Source organism: Salmo salar, chromosome ssa12, assembly GCF_905237065.1.
Source record: "Salmo salar chromosome ssa12, Ssal_v3.1, whole genome shotgun sequence".
NCBI classification, from domain to species: Eukaryota; Metazoa; Chordata; class Actinopteri; order Salmoniformes; family Salmonidae; genus Salmo; species Salmo salar.
Window position 1 is genome coordinate 73,630,879 of NC_059453.1, and position 18,499 is coordinate 73,649,377.

Genomic DNA, 18,499 nt, shown 5'->3' on the forward strand with positions numbered 1-18,499 from the left:
TGCGTGCTTAGTCCCCTCCTGTACTCCCTGTTCACCCATGACTGCGTGGCCAAGCAAGACTCCAACACCATCATTAAGTGTGCTGACGACACAACAGTGGTAGGCCTGATCACCGACAACGACGAGACAGCCTCTAGGGAGGAGGTCAGAGACCTGGCAGTGTGATGCCAGGACATGAGCAAGACAAAGGAGCTGATCGTGGACTACAGGAAAAGGAGGGCCGAGAATGCCCCGATTCACATCGACGGGGCTGTAGTGGAGCTGGTCGAGAGTTTAAAGTTCCGTGGTGTTCACATCACCAACAAACTATCATGGTCCAAACACACTAAACCAGTCGTGAATAGGGCATGACAACACCTTTTTCCCCTCAGGAGACTGAAAAGTTTTGGCATTGGTCCCCAAATCCTCAAAATGTTCTACAGCTGCAACATCGACCGGTTGCATCACCGCCTGGTATGGCAACTGCTCGGCATCCGACCGTAAGACTCTACAGATGGTTGTGCGTACGGCCCAGGACATCACTGAGGCCAAGCTTCCTGCCATCCAGGAGGAAGGCCCAAAAAATTGTCAAAGACTCCAGCCCACCAAGTCACAGACTGTTCTCTCTGCTTCCGCACGGCAAGCAGTCCCGGAGCGCCAAGTCGAGGTACAAAAGGCTCCTTAACAGCTTCTACCACCAAGCCATAAGACTGCTGAACAATTAATCAAATGGCCACCCGGACTATTTACATTGACACCCCCTCCCCTCCCTTTATTTTTACACTGCTGCTACTCACTGTTTATTATCTATGCATAGTCACTTTACCCCTACCTACAATTACAAATTACCTAGACTAACCTGTATCCCCACATATTGATTCTGTACTGGTACCACCTATATATAGCCTTGTTATTGTTATTTTATTGTGTTGCTTTTTATTTTAGTTTTTACTTTAGTTTGTTTTGCAAATATTTTCTTAACTCTATTTCTTGAACTGCATTGTTGGTTAAGGGCTTGTAAGTAAGCATTTCACGGTAAAGTCTACACCTGTTGTATTCGGCGCATGTAACAAATACAATTTGATTTGATTTGATTTGATGTATTAGGCCAACTTCACAAACCTCACTCCTACAGAACTGTTTTCATTATGTTAATGTTAAAAACATTTTAGGTTATTGTCATGTTTAAAAAAAAAAAATCTGAGCATTAGATTGCGATAGTGATATTGACTCAGAAAAGGTTGTAGAGGCTCAGCAGGTAACCATTTTGTAAAAATATTTTCAAGGTCTTTTCTGATTTTATTGAACATATAGAGGGAAAGGATGGCCGTGGGGAAAGATAGAGAGAGGTTGTGTGAAAGGGCAGTAAGCCGGATTCAAACCTATGCCGACACTGTAGATACAGTATGTGTGTCGGCGGCTGCAGCATTACCTCAAGACCAACCAGGCCACTCAGCAGATAACCCTAAACAACAAATTCCAGGTAGAAAAATTAGATGGAAGGAGAGGTGGAGCTGTTTTTTTTAACTGGGTATGTGTTTCACTCAGACCAGAGGCACCTATAGTAAAGTCCCTATCTCCACATCTCCCTACCATTGTTATGGGACAGTCCATGGTTTCCTAAACCAAGCTCCATTGTGGACACATACCTATTTAATTGCCCTTGAACATGTCTGGAGTCTTGAATATATCTGGACTGTGATCTGAGCATCTATCTCCCACGTATGGTCCACACCTGCACCACAGCTACGGAGTTGGTGTGCTTGCTTCCAAAGTCTGAATGCTATCCCTATCATATCTTTCCCATGGCAGACAACCCAGTTTTAAAAATAGTAATACATTCAACTGTTTACACAACCAAACCAACAAACTAATCTCAAGTGGCAGATGGAAGATTTATCACTGTGGTCATAATGGTAGAGACCTAGACTCAACAGAAACATAGACATAACATGCCATTTTGACACTTATCCAGTAAGAATTTTAGTAAGAAATATATTTCCAGTCTTACTGGGACATTTTCCCACGTTAGCAGAGGGACATCTTCAGGGTTTTTGAGGGAAAACAGCTGCGTGCCCCAGTTAAGAGTATCCCAGTGGGCATATGAGAATTTCATTCTAACCCAGGAAATCTACGACTATAATCATGACAGTATGTGTGTTGGGTAATTATCATTAGTTTTACATGTGAAGACCCTAGACTGTCACTCTTACACAACGGTCACAGTCATGTCTGTGTGGCATGATGACAGAATATGACTGCGTTATGCTGTCCAGCAGTCCAGTCTGTGGGCCTAGCCAATCCATTCAGATATTTAGTAATAAGAGTGTAATCATACAAATTACTTTGTGCATTACCTTGGCTTTGCCTCTGATTACAGATTTGAGCTGAGATGTGGTCGTTAATGGAAACATAAGCCCATTCTTATTCTGTCAGAGAGACAGAAGGCTTTTATGTGTAGTCAGCACATGATTGGAAACAGAGAAGACTGATGTAAATCATGAGTTCAATGAATGGAATCCAGAGACGTGGAAATGCCAGATTATTAGTTACTATTGAGGGACTATGCATGACACTATGACGTGATCACGAGTGTTGATCTTGCAAATTGACACTGACATGTTGAGTTGAGCCATGGATATGTTATGCAGAAATGTGTAGACTTCATACTCATCGGTATGTTAATCAGCATTTAGGTATTTTACAATGTGTATGAGGCAGACTTTTCCCTCAAACTACTTCAATTTGGATTTTATGAGCAACAATGTCCCGCTGACCACGAGACAGGGCTTTGAAACTGATCCAATAATTTCTACCTATATAAACAGTCATCACTAAACCGATGGCTGCCCACCTACCATAACATTGGTATGAAAGGCTCAGGTACAGGCAGTACAGTCTAATGAATGTAAGTTCTGTGCTCATAGTCAAAAACCCCATAGATGGTTAAAAAGCCTGCTGCTCCCTGTCTCTCAGCCACATCCCACATCCTGCTCTACAGCCAACATACTCTACCCTGCATTGACACACATGAAAGAGAAGCACAAACCAAGGGGATTCTGACTGCCTGGACCAACTACTGATCAGAGCAGGGTCTCTATCCACCACCCAAATAATTCTGGTCTCCCAGACACCAAGAACATATTACACTTACAAGCCTCTCCTCGCTGGACCTTTGAAGACTGTGGTTAGCCCTAACCACAAGCCACCATTAGCAGAATGATTTCTGGATAGCATGCAATTCCATCCCCTGTGAAGTGGGGGCTCCTATTGTGATCCCTTTCATGATAGGCAAAGTTCCCTGATTGGGGGTTAAGGGTAGGTTAGGCATAACATACAATACTCTGCAGCACTGGCCTTTAGTTAATCCTTACTGGGCTCTCAAGTGCAAGTGATCATGGAAGACTTGCTAGGACATAGTACGCTGAATGCTACCTCAGCCATGGAGGGACCAAAATGGATTAAGGGGGAATAGCAAGGAAAATGTATCAGCTGTCTATTAGTGTGTCTGTCAAAGGTTTCCTGCATGTGTTTTGATGAGATTCTTCCAACCTAGGCAGTTTCCCAGTCTTGCTCTTTGGTGGTTTAGGAGCTGCTGTTTAGGAGTTGCTGTTGCTGACTTTCTTAACAACGGTACATAAAAACCGGAGTGATAGATTAGTTGAATTCGTACCCGGCTGTCCTCCTGAGCCTCCCATTCTGGGGTGTAGCTGTGGACCATGGTTCCGGCTGTGCAGTTGGAGAACTGGAAGAGGCTGGCGAACATGCGGTGGTTCTCTGGTGTGTCTGGGAAGATTGGGTCTTGGAAGTTAACCCCGTGGGGGATAATGCTGTAGTTCTCATCCATCCTGGGGAACACAGATAGATAGGAGATTAAGATGGATTGCATTTGAATTACACACACACACACACACACACACACACACACACACACACACACACACACACACACACACACACACACACACACACACACAAAACCCTCATACAGTATGGCTCTGAGACTGAGGTATGGCAGCTTGTGTGATGCTGCCGTTGGTGTCAGGCAGGATTAAAATAACATGTATTTTATCCTCCTTAGTAGCTAGGTTTCCATCCAATTGGTGACAGATTTTCTTGCGAATATTCTAAATTGCGCATTGAAACAATATGCACATTTTCCCACCAGATGTGTTTACATCAAAGGCTGTGCGTGATGACGTAGTGCACATAACATACATTTTGCGGTTAAATTCCCATGTACCAAATAAAAAGTACAAGTTAAATGGGTTTCTATCTCATTTTCAACTCTACTGATGAATTTTTCACAAAAGCTTTTGTTTTATATAGCGAGTGTGCTCACTCTGGTATTGTGTAACGCCCTGGCCATAGAGAGGGGTTTTTGTTCTTTATGTTGGTTAGGCCAGGGTGTTACATTGGGTGGGCGTTCTATGTTCTGTTTCTATGTTTTTGTATTTCTTTGTTTTGGGCCGTGTGTGGCTCCCAATCAGGCACAGCAGAAGTTCGTTGTTGTTGATTGGGAGTCACACATAAGTGCATGTTTTTCCGTTGGGGTTTTGTGGGTAATTGTTTCTGTCATTGTGTTTCACCGGACAGGACTGTTTGGCTGTCAGTTTCTTGTTTTTGTTTGTATAGTGTTCTTTCTTAATTAAATATGATGAACACTAACTCCGCTGCGTTTTGGTCCACTCTCTCTCACGGCAGGCGTTACAGAATTACCCACCAAACAAGGACCAAGCAGCGGAGGAAGGAGCAGCACCAGAAGAGCAGCATGATGGACTCATGGACGTGGGAACAAATACTGGACGGAGAGGGACCATGGACTCAGGCTGGGGAGTATCACCTCCCGCAGTGGGAGATCGAAGCGGCGAGAGCGGAGAGGCGATGGTATGAGGAGAGAGAGCGCAACAGGCACGAGAGGAAGCCCCAAGATTTTTTTTGGGGGGGGGCACACGGGACAGTCGGCTGTGCCGAGGTCGGAACCAGAGCCAGTCGGGTTGACGTTGGAGGTGAGCGAAGGGTGCGAAGCAGAGACAGTGAAGGAGTTGATGGGGAGATTGGAGAAGAGAGAGATGAGAGACCTGCTGGTTTGGTGCATAAGGCACGGCATTCGCCCTACGGAGCGTGTCAGTGAATTGATGTCACCTGAGTCAGTTCTCCATACTCGTCCTAAGGTGCGTGCTGGCCGTCTGTCGAAGACTGTGCCTGCGCCCAGAAACAGGCCTCCTGCATGTCTTCCCAGCCCTGCACGTCCTGTGCCTATGCCCAGAAACAGGCCTCCTGCATGTCTTCCCATCCTGGTCAAGCCCGTGCCTCCTCCTCGGACCAGGCCCCCAGTGGGTCTCCCCATCCTGGTCTGTCCTGTGTCTGCTCCACGGACCAGGCCTCCAGTGGGTATCCCCATCCTGGTTAAGCCTGTGCCTCCTCCTCGGACCAGGCCTCCAGTGGGTCTCCCCATCCTGGTCTGTCCTGTGCCTGCTCCACGGACCAGGCCTCCAATGGGTCTCCCCATCCTGGTCCGTCCTGTGCCACATCCCAGGACTAGGCCTCCAGTGGGTCTCGCCAGTCCGGAGCCGCCAGAGCCGCCCGCCAGTCAGGAGCTGCCAGAGCCGCCCGCCAGTCAGGAGCTGCCAGAGCCGCCCGCCAGTCAGGAGCTGCTAGAGCCGCCCGCCAGTCAGGAGCTGCCAGAGCCGCCCGCCAGTCAGGAGCCGCCCGCCAGTCAGGAGCTGCCAGAGCCGCCCACCTGTCCGGAGCTGCCAGAGCCGCCCCGCCTGTCCGGAGCTGCCAGAGTGGCCCGCCTGTCCGGAGCTGCCAGAGTGGCCCGCCTGTCCGGAGCTGCCAGAGTGGCCCGCCTGTCCGGATCTGCCAGAGTGGCCCGCCTGTCCGGATCTGCCATCGCCGCCCGCCAGCCGGGCGCAGCCATCGCCGCCCGCCAGCCGGGCGCAGCCAGTGTCATCCGCCAGTCAGGCGCAGCAAGGGTCGCCGACCAGCCGGGTGCAACCATCGCCGCCCGCCAGCCGGGCGAAGTCAGGGTCGCCCACCAGACCTTCGGCGCGGCCAGGTGCGCCACCTAAGAGGGCGACGCCAAGGGTGGAACAGAGGCCACGTCCCGCACCTGAGCCTCCGCCGTACGAAGGCCCACCCGGACCCTCCCCTTCCGTGTCAGGTTTTGCGGCCGGAGTCCACACCTTGGGGGGGGGTACTGTAACGCCCTGGCCATAGAGAGGGGTTTTTGTTCTTTATGTTGGTTAGGCCAGGGTGTTACATTGGGTGGGCGTTCTATGTTCTGTTTCTATGTTTTTGTATCTCTTTGTTTTGGGCCGTGTGTGGCTCCCAATCAGGCACAGCTGAAGTTCGTTGTTGTTTATTGGGAGTCACACATAAGTGCATGTTTTTCCGTTGGGGTTTTGTGGGTAATTGTTTCTGTCATTGTGTTTCACCGGACAGGACTGTTTGGCTGTCAGTTTCTTGTTTTTGTTTGTATAGTGTTCTTTCTTAATTAAATATGATGAACACTAACTCCGCTGCGTTTTGGTCCACTCTCTCTCATGGCAGACGTTACATATTGGCACATGCAAGAGAGCACATATGGCCTACATGATGAGATACTATTATGGACAAAGGAGACAAGATTATTTTTATTTGTCAAAGGTAGCCAAGCATTGATTATCCTGTCACCAGAATAAGACCCTTGATATGTATTGGAAAGGAGCATCAAGCTCATCTCCTTGCACTTTCACCACCCTGTGAAGTTCTTGATAATTTATTTAATCTGTAACCTAATAAACTGCATGCTTTCCCGATGAGAAGTAGTGGGAGGACCACAGAACATGTCATCGCGTGACTCCAAGTTTACTTTGATATGATGGTTATTATATCAGTATTTGCGCATAAAAGTGTTTCCACCAACATTTTTCGCATAATTAATATTATCGACACGAAAAGATCCCACCTTGTCTAGCGTATTTTGTTTTGTCAACATTTGGAAAGTTTACCGAAAAATGTTCTGTACTTTGCTCGCATAAAAAGGTTGGATTCAAACCTCTGCCTTGGGCCACATCTGTCTAATAAAACCTCCAATCATGTGACAAGTAGGGGAATACCTGTTGCATAACACACAGTTAGAGCACCTGCAGTACAACATTATGACACTTCTTCAGCAGCTACACTAAAGCACTTATGCATAACAAAGGCATTTGGCAACACAATTACATTAAGCTTCAGGCGAAACATTGAATGTTCACATCTGAACTCATCCAAACAAAGTGGCAAACTCTCCTCAATTCCTTCTATGTCTCTAACTTCCTCCCTTATTTTTCCTTTCTACCCCTCTCTTGTTTTCATTAATTATGGTGTTGAACCATGTCACTGCTAACCTCTCCCAGCAGACATCTGCCTTCACACACAAAAACACACACACAAACCACATGCATTCACACGCGCATACACACACATCCACTGATACATAGCTAACAAAATAGCTACACGGACCGAGTTTACCTTGTATCTTTACTGACCTTTTATTTCAATATTTTCACTGTCTTTATGCACACTCACAGGGCCATTCACACTCACACACACTGTCACTCCAACACACACAAACACTCATTTGCTCACTCACACATAATATGCACATACATTTATACTGACTCTACACACACGCACACCTACTCACATACAAGCTGCTGCTACTCTGTTTATCTCATATCCTTGAAACTTGAAACACTCACACACACACATACCACATCAGGATGGAAATGAAGGAAGTCCGTTATCACATCTCAGGGTGGCAAGAGAAATATTAATACAACAACATGGCATAAATGAACAGGAAATTTGGTTTGGTCTGCCTCTCGTTAAGGGCATTGCTCCTTTCTTTACTGTGAGCTTTGGTTGCTTTCCAAGTGCAAGCCTGAGGAAAAGTTATTCTTTATTTCCCATTTATGTTTGTGCTACTCGATTACAGAGAACAGTTTACATAATGGCCTGCAGAGTTGAAAAGCAATCATCAAGCCCATAAGTGGTGAAGGAAGGAGAAGTGTGTTGTTCCATTAATAGTTTCTTAAGGCAGGATAATGTTAACAGCGCTGGAATGACATGATTTTGAAAGGATCTGACTTTCAGGAGTTATCCAGCTGTGTTATCCAGCTGTGTTATCCAGCTGTGTTATCCAAATGATTAAAAAAGAATCAACCTCTGACAGACGCTTGAACCAGTAATGTATCTCACGTAACAGTATACCTAACAGTATCTTCTTCAGTCAACAGCTTCCATGACCCCACCCAAAAAATAGCTTTGAGTCCATAGATACTATGGCCTGGTTATACAGTCTTATAGCTGTTATTTTTAATGTTGTTTGAGTAAAACTGGAACGGACCTTCAATCCACCCGGGTCACATTTTCTCCAGCTATTAGAAGTGTGTCAGACTGAGGCGGAAGTGTTAGCGTGGAGGTTGAGACTCGACAGCAGGCAGTCCATACATCTGGACTCCATCTAATCTCCCTTGTGGGACATCAAAAGCTTGCTTATTGTTTCTTTGTCCATCAAAACGTCGGTCAGTGGCTGCATACGTGTTTGCATACTTGGGGTTTTGGGGGTGATGAATGAAAATCGAGGATGGCACAAAAATACAAAATAAAAAAGGTACCTCATGAGTGTTTGTGTGTTGTCAGCTCTAGACTGTAAAAAGCGGGATGGCTTTTACTGATTGGTATGATCTAAAATTACGTTTTGGTTCATTCAACCTATTCTATTTCATTTGTCTGGAATAAAAGAAAATTAAAAATTAAAAAATATATATATTTTTTCTTTTCTATTGTGTTATTGACTGTACGTTTCTTAATGTGTATCTCTGTGTTGTTGTTTTCGTCGCACTGCTTTGCTTTATCTTGGCCAGGTCGCAGTTGTAAATGAGAACTTGTTCTCAACTGGCCTACCTGGTTAAATAAAGGTGAAATAAAAAAAATTGTAATAAAAAAAATGAATTTGACAGATTAATGTGATTTTTTTCATTGAATGAATGCTTCTAAATTGCTTTCAACACCTCATGCAAATACACATTGCATAGCGGTGGCAGCAATGCTGCAGCAGCAGCAGCCTATCAGAAGAGTTGGGGGTGTGGCTTATTGGGGGCGTGGCTTTCAGTGTGTTCTTTTCGAACACCCGTGAAAGTGAATGTCATTGAAATTAATCTGTTCTGTTGTATTCTCTATGTGAATGTCACGGTGTGCCCTGGGGGAAGGATTCTAGCGCCCTCTTCCCACAGTTTGTGACTTTACGACAGGCCATAAGTACCGGGTAGTAACTATCATGCAGTATTCAGAGAGAGAACAACGGACTTCACTTGGCCAAACTCCTAAATCCCCAAATGGGAGAATTAAACAATAGTTCTACTTTTGAGAATGTGGGAATGGTCTGTGGACACTTACATTACATTACATTTAAGTCATTTAGCAGACGCTCTTATCCAGAGCGACTTACAAAATGGTGCATTCACCTTATGATATCCAGTGGAACAACCACTTTACAATAGTGCATCTAAATCTTTTAAGGGGGGGGTTAGAAGGATTACTTTATCCTATCCTAGGTATTCCTTAAAGAGGTGGGGTTTCAGGTGTCTCCGGAAGGTGGTGATTGACTCCGCTGTCCTGGCGTCGTGAGGGAGCTTGTTCCACCATTGGGGTGCCAGGGCAGCGAACAGTTTTGACTGGGCTGAGCGGGAACTGTGCTTCCTCAGAGGTAGGGGGGCCAGCAGGCCAGTGGTGGATGAACGCAGTGCCCTTGTTTGGGTGTAGGGCCTGATCAGAGCCTGAAGGTATGGAGGTGCCGTTCCCTTCACAGCTCCGTAGGCAATCACCATGGTCTTGTAGCGAAGGGACAGTTATGTTGAGTGTTTCATTTGGTGATCTCATGAAGGACAGGTGACACCCATAATGGTATCTCTTAAAGTGTACATTTCCCAGCTGTCAGGTTTACATCTAAATATTGTGAAACATATGTGATTAAATATTTAACCATTTCTGAAAAGATGTAATGTGATGTTAACCTTGGAAAATGACAGAATGGATTTTCATACAGTGAGGGAAAAAAGTATTTGATCCCCTGCTGATTTTGTATGTTTGCCCACTGACAAAGAAACGATCAATCTATAATTTTAATTGTAGGTTTATTTGAACAGTGAGAGACAGAATAACCCCAAAAAATCCAGAAAAACGCATGTCAAAATTTTTATAAATTAATTTGCATTTTAATGAGGAAAATAAGTATTTGACCCCTCTGCAAAACATGAATTAGCACTTGGTGGCAAAACACTTGTTGGCAATCACAGAGGTCAGACGTTTCTTGTAGTTGGCCACCAGGTTTGCACACATCTCAGGAGGGATTTTGTCCCACTCCTCTTTGCAGATCTTCTCCAAGTCATTAAGGTTTCGAGGCTGACGTTTGGCAACTCGAACCTTCAGCTCCCTCCACAGATTTTCTATGGGATTAAGGTTTGGAGACTGGCTAGGCCACTCCAGGACCTTAATGTGCTTCTTCTTGAGCCACTCCTTTGTTGCCTTGGCTGTGTGTTTTGGGTCATTGTCATGCTGGAATACCCATCCATGACCCATTATCAATGCCCTGGCTGAGGGAAGGAGGTTCTCACCCAAGATTTGACGGTACATTGCCCCATCTATCATCCCTTTGATGCGGTGAAGTTGTCCAGTCCCCTTAGCAGAAAAACACCCCCAAAGCATAATGTTTCCACCTCCATGTTTGACGGTGGGGATGGTGTCCTTGGGGTCATAGGCAGCATTCCTCCTCCTCCAAACACGGTGAGTTGAGTTGATGCCAAAGAGCTCCATTTTGGTCTCATCTGACCACAACACTTTCACCCAGTTGTCCTCTGAATCATTCAGATGTTCATTGGCAAACTTCAGACAGGAAAGGAATATGTGCTTTCTTGAGCAGGGTGACCTTGCGGGCGCTGCAGGATTTCAGTCCTTCACGGCATAGTGTGTAACCAATTGTTTTCTTGGTGACTATGGTCCCAGCTGCCTTGAGATCATTGACAAGATCCTCCCATGTAGTTCTGGGCTGATTCCTCACCATTCTCATGATCATTGCAACTCCACGAGGTGAGATCTTGCATGGAGCCCCAGGCAGAGGGAGATTGACAGTTCTTTTGTGTTTCTTCCATTTGCGAATAATCGCACCAACTGTTGTCACCTTCTCACCAAGCTGCTTGGCGATGGTCTTGTAGCCCATTCCAGCCTTGTGTAGGTCTACAACCTTGTCCCTGACATCCTTGGAGAGCTCTTTGGTCTTGGCCATGGTGGAGAGTTTGGAATCTGATTGATTGATTGCTTCTGTGGACAGGTGTCTTTTATACAGGTAACAAACTGAGATTAGGAGCACTCCCTTTAAGAGTGTGCTCCTAATCTCAGCTCGTTACCTGTATAAAAGACACCTGGGAGCCAGAAATTTTTCTGATTGAGAGGGGGTCAAATACTTATTTCCCTCATAAAATGCAAATCAATTTATAACATTTTTGACATGCGTTTTTCTGGATTTTTTTTGTTATTCTGTCTCTCACTGTTCAAATAAACCTACCTTTAAAATTATAGACTGATCATTTCTTTGTCAGTGGGCAAACGTACAAAATCAGCAGGGGATCAAATACTTTTTTCCCTCACTGTAAAAAGATTAACTAGTCAGTGGCCATTCCCACGTGAGCATAGACATTACGTCGGCGTCATGGAACCGCCCTTTTCTACTGAAACGTATAAAACCCCGGTGTAAGCTGAGGTTGCAAATGGTTGAATTTCTAAGACCAAAACATGCTGGGTGACGCTGGTGTGTGAAGTGGTTTAAACTACAACTCTACCAAAGGACAAGACTGGAAATGGTTAAACTCTGAGATTATCGATCCCCACAGAATAAGAGCAAATCTTAGACGTATAATTACTAGTCTGCAGCTAGAAATTATTTAAATCTAGAACGAGAATACTGACAACTCCCGAAGCATCTATTCTATGACAACATTTCTGAATGATACTCTGAAGTATACATTCTAACCATCTACAACCATAAAAAGACTGACTTCAATGGAAGTTAACCAAAGACTCTAAATAACCCTACAGGATGATGGAGGATTCCAACAGAGAAGACAACAACGACATACGGGCGTAAATATATATACATTGCAATTATTCTTGAATGAGCAGCCGTTCATGTGCAAAGGATTAGCATTTCAATTAATATAATTATAGACTGTGTGTAATTAATCCATTTAGTCTTTCCCACTCTTTCTCAGTCCCAACCCTTTCCTTTTGCCTACCAAGCTGTCATATCGGCTTAGCCCACTAGGGACTTTTCCATCATTGTTATTAACCAATATCTAGTGTTTGTTTGTTATGTATTTCTGTGATTATTTAGTTAGTTAGTAAATAAATAATTAAGCCAATTTGTACATATGTTGCAGATTCATAATTTATGCTAGGGTTCCTGCAGATAACGAAGAATTTTACAAAGTACTACCTCTCCGGCCTCTAGGTCATCAGGCTGCTGATTATCCCGCACACCTGTCACCATCGTCTCGCGCACCTGCGCCTCATGACACTCACCTGGACTCCATCACCTCCTTGATTATCTTCCCTATATCTGTCACTCCCCTTGGTTCTTTCCTCAGGTGTTATTGAGTCTGTTTTCATGTCGGTGCGTTGTTTATGTTTTGTGTTCATTGGTTCTTTTATTTATTAAAACACTCACTCCCTGAACTTGCTTCCCGACTCTCAGCGCACTCATTACATGAAGAGTCGATTTGGGAAATAGAGACTATAAACATTTTCCCGTGGTGCCCCGACTTCCTAGTTGATTAAAGTTTACATGATTAGTTTAATCACGTAATAATAATTATACATAGAGAATTGATTTGATAAAATAAGTCTTCACATGTAATGATAGTAACGACATGACACAAAGTAGAACACGTGCACTGCCAGCACTGAATCTGTAATGATACTTGCTTGCAATGATACTAAAGAGCTTGTTAAAGTTTTCATTGGTAAGCTAGTTACCATTTGATTACACTATTGAAGTAAATAAATGTGAAAGTCTATGTAAAGAATGTGATATGTAATGATTTCATGTTATTGAACCAACTGAATTTATTGATACAGGAAATGTATTTAATTGCTTGTAACCCAATTTGTATAGGTAATATCAAATGGAAAAATCTACTTGGAACAATATGAAAAAATTGGTTGTATTTACATAAAATATTAGTTTGGATTTAGGTTATTTATTAGGTTTTACCAAAGGGGAAAAGTAAGTTGAGCTTTGAAAGAAATAGGTTGCAACTTGAAATGTTTTTTGGTTGATCCAAAGAGTAATTTTTTACAGTGTATGTTTTTGTCTGACCCAGACAGCCTGATGTTTTGTCCCTACAGTGGGGGTCACTCATAATGTTGATAATGTTGAACTCTTGCGGCACTGGAATGTAAGCAGGGGCAACACAAGGTCAACCCTGAGAATTATGTGGATGGGGAGAGAGGATCCGGAGGGAATAACACTCTGTGTTGTACTGTTGGCCCCAAAGATGCACATGGTTCTAATTACCAGACTATTTAGCACAGACACAAGAACATACTCACAATGGACATGACCACTGATAATGGCTGTATGTGTGTTCATTTCAATGGCTTTGAAATTAATTTCACTGCATATTTTGAGGGACACTGGAACCAATACCTTCCTCAAAACAATAACTGATGCACTGGTTTTAATTAATTCCATGCTCCTGAGACATGAATCCTTCCCCATCCTGACAAGCATGGCTTTGTGGATTGTTTTATATATTTCATAAACAGTATGTTTTGTCCCTCTTTCTTTTTCTCTACCTTCCTCCATCCCTCACTCAATCATTCTTGCCCTCCCTCCATCCCTTCCTCTCTCACTCGCTGTCTCTCTCTGCTCTGTTGCATGTTGAGGGTTGTGGCCAGTGTTTCCCCTACTTCACAAGTCTAGCATGTAAGTCTCGAGACATTTGGTCCCTATAGGATTACAACTCGATGTATAAACCAACCAAATACTCCCAGATGGCGCAGTAATGTCAACCAGCACTAGTAAATGCAGTTTAATGGCCAATGTTTCCACTGGTTTCAATTTCTTCTCAGCTTCTACAAATTCCATGGCACTTAGCAGACACATAATTATGTCCTAACCACTTGATGCATACATTCCCAAACAGTTCCCCAGTCAATGGTTGTAGAAAAAAACGATATCTTAAGAAAAAAAATGTCTATGCTGGTTTAGCTATCCTGGATGCTGTGTCTGTATTAGCCAGCTATATTGTCAAAGTTCTGCCAAACCAACGTATTATCTTCATTACACTCTCAGCATAAGGTATCGACTGCATACAGTACAGTCAATGGGACAGCAGTTATAGGAATTATCCTGTGTTTCAAACCCTAATGGCTTCCAGAGAGCGTACGCGTCTGCTGGTTCTCAGACTCTTTTTCACATCCACTCTCAAATTCCCCAACTTTAAACAGAGCTCACTTCCCTCTCTCTCCCATTCCTCCACACAAAAAAACCTGGTCCTCCCTAGGAAAGCTTGTCATCTTGTCTTAACCTTGTTTAGTCAAGAGCATGTTGGTTTAATTAATGTTTCCATGCAGCCTTTCTCCTATTTCTTCTCCTATTTCTGTGACGGTTTGACTGGTGAGTTTTGCCCTGTCAAAATGGAACCAGCTGGCTGGTTGGTTCATGGTTCAGCCACACACCAAAGAGTCAAAGGAGGAAGTAAACAAAAGGGGAACCGCTGGGATGTGCAATATACCTGAGCCAAATACCAAGCCCTCTCCATGGTAATGGAGACTAAGGCAGACACCCTGGAGTCAATTCCCCCAGTAGCACTATGCTGTGTCTCTCAGTTCTTCAAGCAAGCATCCTTTCTTGTCCTGCTTACAGTACATACGTGAACTGAACACAATGGAGAGATTATAGCTCTTGTTTATTGTTCTCAGTACTTTCACCTATTCTATCTTTTCAGATTGGTGATTCTTGGAATTAAAACATAGGGAAGGAGACTTCTTCCAAATTACAGTAGCCCTCTCTAGGGGCAGGCAGCTGAGTGTCTTGAGGCTTAAAGCTCACCAGAGCACCACCACTGCATTGAGATTTATTGACTGAACTTGTGGAGACATCCTTGAGAGTTCAGAATGAATGGCTGTCATGATCCCTTCACTCCATTTGGCTAGATGAAAGCAAGTGATGAACTGTTAAGTCATAACCGAGACATGAACTGTAAAGTCTTAACCCACAAATTCTACTCACAGAATCACCAGGAATAATAATCTGTCTTTCACTTTGTTTAACAGCAGACAAGCAACAATGTTATGGGATTGAGATGACTACATTTGGCACAGACAAGCAGACCAATCAACAAGTCTACAGTTTCGGTCCTGTGGGAGACTCCTTGTTGCAATTCTTCATATACTAAACTCCCCTTTGTCCTGTCCTGAGCACTCATAGTCGTGATTGATTGGGGAGGCTGTTTCAGACTGTGTCTTTTGGGGGGCTTTAACAGGAAATGGGAGCTCACTGGAGACTCTGATGGAAACTTTTCAGCACTAGCTTGCTGATTCAGCGCCTGAGAGAGCCAGCGTTGCAGAACAACGAGAACAATGCTTTCTGGAACTGGAGACACCTCTGTTAAATGTTTACGACGGAGGTCTGAGATTAGCTGAGAAGCTGCAGAGCAACACTAGGGGCTCCGACATCCCAGCATCCTAATGGAGGGAGGTAGTCCAGAGATGCACCAGAGGAGGCATATTCTAATATAGGCTTTTTCTGTAACTTTGAGTGACAGTTTAACACAGCACTTTCATGTATATGTAGGATTTTTTTATTCTAGTTTTCGTGGCACACTGAATCCTTGAACCCGTATGTCTGTGTCTTATTGTGATCCTTATTAGGTTGTTTCCTTCCAGGGTCCCCTGGCTGATTGCAGGGTTAATCCCTATGATTTGTAGTTTCAGGATGAGGAGACTTTCAGATCAGCAAAAACCTCAAAGCCTTATGGGTTTCCCAGTGATGGAGAACGGCTACATAGTGACACCATCAACCTTTCCTCTCAAACAGAACACACAAGTTCCTGTCTGTCTGTCTGTCTGTCTGTCTGTCTGTCTGTCTGTCTGTCTGTCTGTCTGTCTGTCTGTCTGTCTGTCTGTCTGTCTGTCTGTCTGTCTGTCTGTCTGTCTGTCTGTGTGTGTGTATTGACTGGCAGCAGGGTGCCTGTGAACCTGGGGTCTTCAAAAAAACAATATAAAATGTCGCTGGCCATCCAACTCATCAACACAACACACACATATACACACACTCTCCCCCTGACTATGTAAACACACAGTCATTACTGTACTTGGCCGTGAACCTCCATACGGAATAGCTGAATACTCCACACTGGAATGCCTTTGAAATACTCTTTGATTGAATGCGCACTTATCTGTTCTAGGTGCTGAGAATGAAAGAAACACAGGACATGAGACATGTTAAACCTGTCGGCACAAGTTCATCTCTCAGAACAGAAGGCCTGGTGTCATTCATCAGGGTTGTTCTGTGTTTGGGATACAAAGGACTTCCCAGCCAGCCTGTGGTTGGTGTGGAGATAATACCCTCAGCCTAAACTTCCAGCTTTAAGGGTCTCCCCTAAGCAGTTGGGAACTGTCAGACTCTGTAATTATAGAAGCTGGAATGCCATGGGCACTTTTTCAAAGACTGATGTGTTGTTCCACTCTAAAACCAAGGGATATAAGTATTAAGGTGTCAATCATCTCACATTATGAAACCTGCCTTTGTGGAAACAAATCTACTGATATGCTGTAAATTGTGTAAGGCATTTTAACTATCGCAAAGTAGCACAGATGTTTTACCTATAATATGTGAGACAAAGTTTACTTTGGGTCAAACGTGTTGGGGTCAAATTCACTGGTGGTTCTCTCTCTCTCTCTCTCTCTCTCTCTCTCCCTCCCTCTCTCTCCCTCTCCATCTCCATCTGTTTCCCCCACATTAGGACCTGTGACAGGTGTGACATCTGAGCAAATGTGCATCATGCATCTGTCCATGATAGACATTGTTGTAGCATTACAGGCTTAACTTCAGAACGACTGATACCTGATCCTCTTTTCAATCTGTTGCTTTTTATCTCACAATCTAGCTACTCCATATAACACGCTTCATATCATACACACACACACACACACACACAGACACACACACAAACAGCAGGTTTGGGTTATTATTCCTGCTGTGTTTGCATCCCAAGACAATCCTAGGGGCCAGACCATCACTCTCAACTCTATTTCACCAAATATTCATCAAACACAAGTTTCTCATTGTGACTGTAAAAATGAATAACAGCAGGAAATGTAAGGGTTATATTGTATCTAAACACAAGTTCAGGCAATTACACAACCAAATCACTGTATGCCTATTTTCTGTTGAATTATGATTGTGTCATTTCTGACTTACAAAACCGCCACACTTGCTTGACAGTGATAAACGCACCTCCAACACCAGGATGTCAATGTATCTTACCTCAAAAAGAAATAGTAAGAGTTGTTCTCCACTGCGCTGTAGGAGTAACAGGGGAAGTAGCCCAGCCCGGTGACATTGAACCGGGAACCAGCAGGGACCTCCAGCATGCTGCCCCACGCCTGGTCGCATTGCAGCTCGATCTCGGCAGAGAAGAAAAGGTCCGTGTCATACTGCCAAGGCAAGTAGTTGTACACACTGTATGAGTCCTTGTGCAGCGCAAGCACCTTAGCGAAAACGATAATCTCCGCGAGCTCCGCGCGGCACGCCTCCGTCTGTGGTCTCCAGTCATGGGGCAACTGGCATCCCCAAACTCCGCTCAAACAGGTCGCCAGAATCAATGCCAAAATAGCACCCATGGCAGGCAACTGCGGGTCTCGATTGCAGCCTCTATGAAACGTAATTTGGGGCAGTGATGGGTGAGCGCTACAGGACCAGTGACTTCTCATCAAACTGTCCGACAGGACTGTATTCCATGGGCTTGTGTGCAAATGCGCAGCACCAATGTGACATATACTCACTCAGTTGTTGCAGTCAAATATAATAGCTCCGCAGTAGTTTATTGATCCAGTTCTCTCATGCAAACCCCTCTGTCCTCCCTCATCCCCTCCTGCACGCTAGTCTACACACTGTGAGTGATGATCTAATATTACGCGCAGCTCCCCTGTATCCTGTAGAAAAGAATGAGGCGCTCAGTGCGCTTTATATCTGGCACTCTATTCTAACCTAACGTAGCAGGCGTAAAAATACGTCTGAACGGAGGGCCCACATCTGGTTTCCTGCTGAAGAGGAAGCTAGGTCGAAGTGGATGTATGCCTGAAAACCGGATGAATCCGTTTGTTGTCATTCTCCACTTTGTCTATTACCTAACACTTTATATTACTTAACCTCTCTCGATCCGACATCCAGGGGGTCATCAGGCGTTATCTACAGTGTCTTAAAAAC

The 18,499-nt window shown here is 44.4% G+C and overlaps 1 protein-coding gene across 1 annotated transcript in view; it reads right to left on the reverse strand.

The window, feature by feature from the left end:
• The window catches only part of LOC106565857 (coiled-coil domain-containing protein 3), a 35,447-nt gene extending 17,175 nt beyond the window's left edge, over positions 1-18,272 (reverse strand). The window contains exons 1-2 of the mRNA XM_014133456.2: positions 17,558-18,272; positions 3,653-3,827 (exon numbers count right to left, since the gene is read on the reverse strand). Of these exons, the coding sequence (XP_013988931.1) occupies positions 3,653-3,827; positions 17,558-18,003 (621 nt within the window). The 5' untranslated portion in view covers positions 18,004-18,272. The remainder of the gene's footprint in view (positions 1-3,652; positions 3,828-17,557) is intronic.
• Between the last annotated feature and the right edge of the window lie 227 nt (positions 18,273-18,499).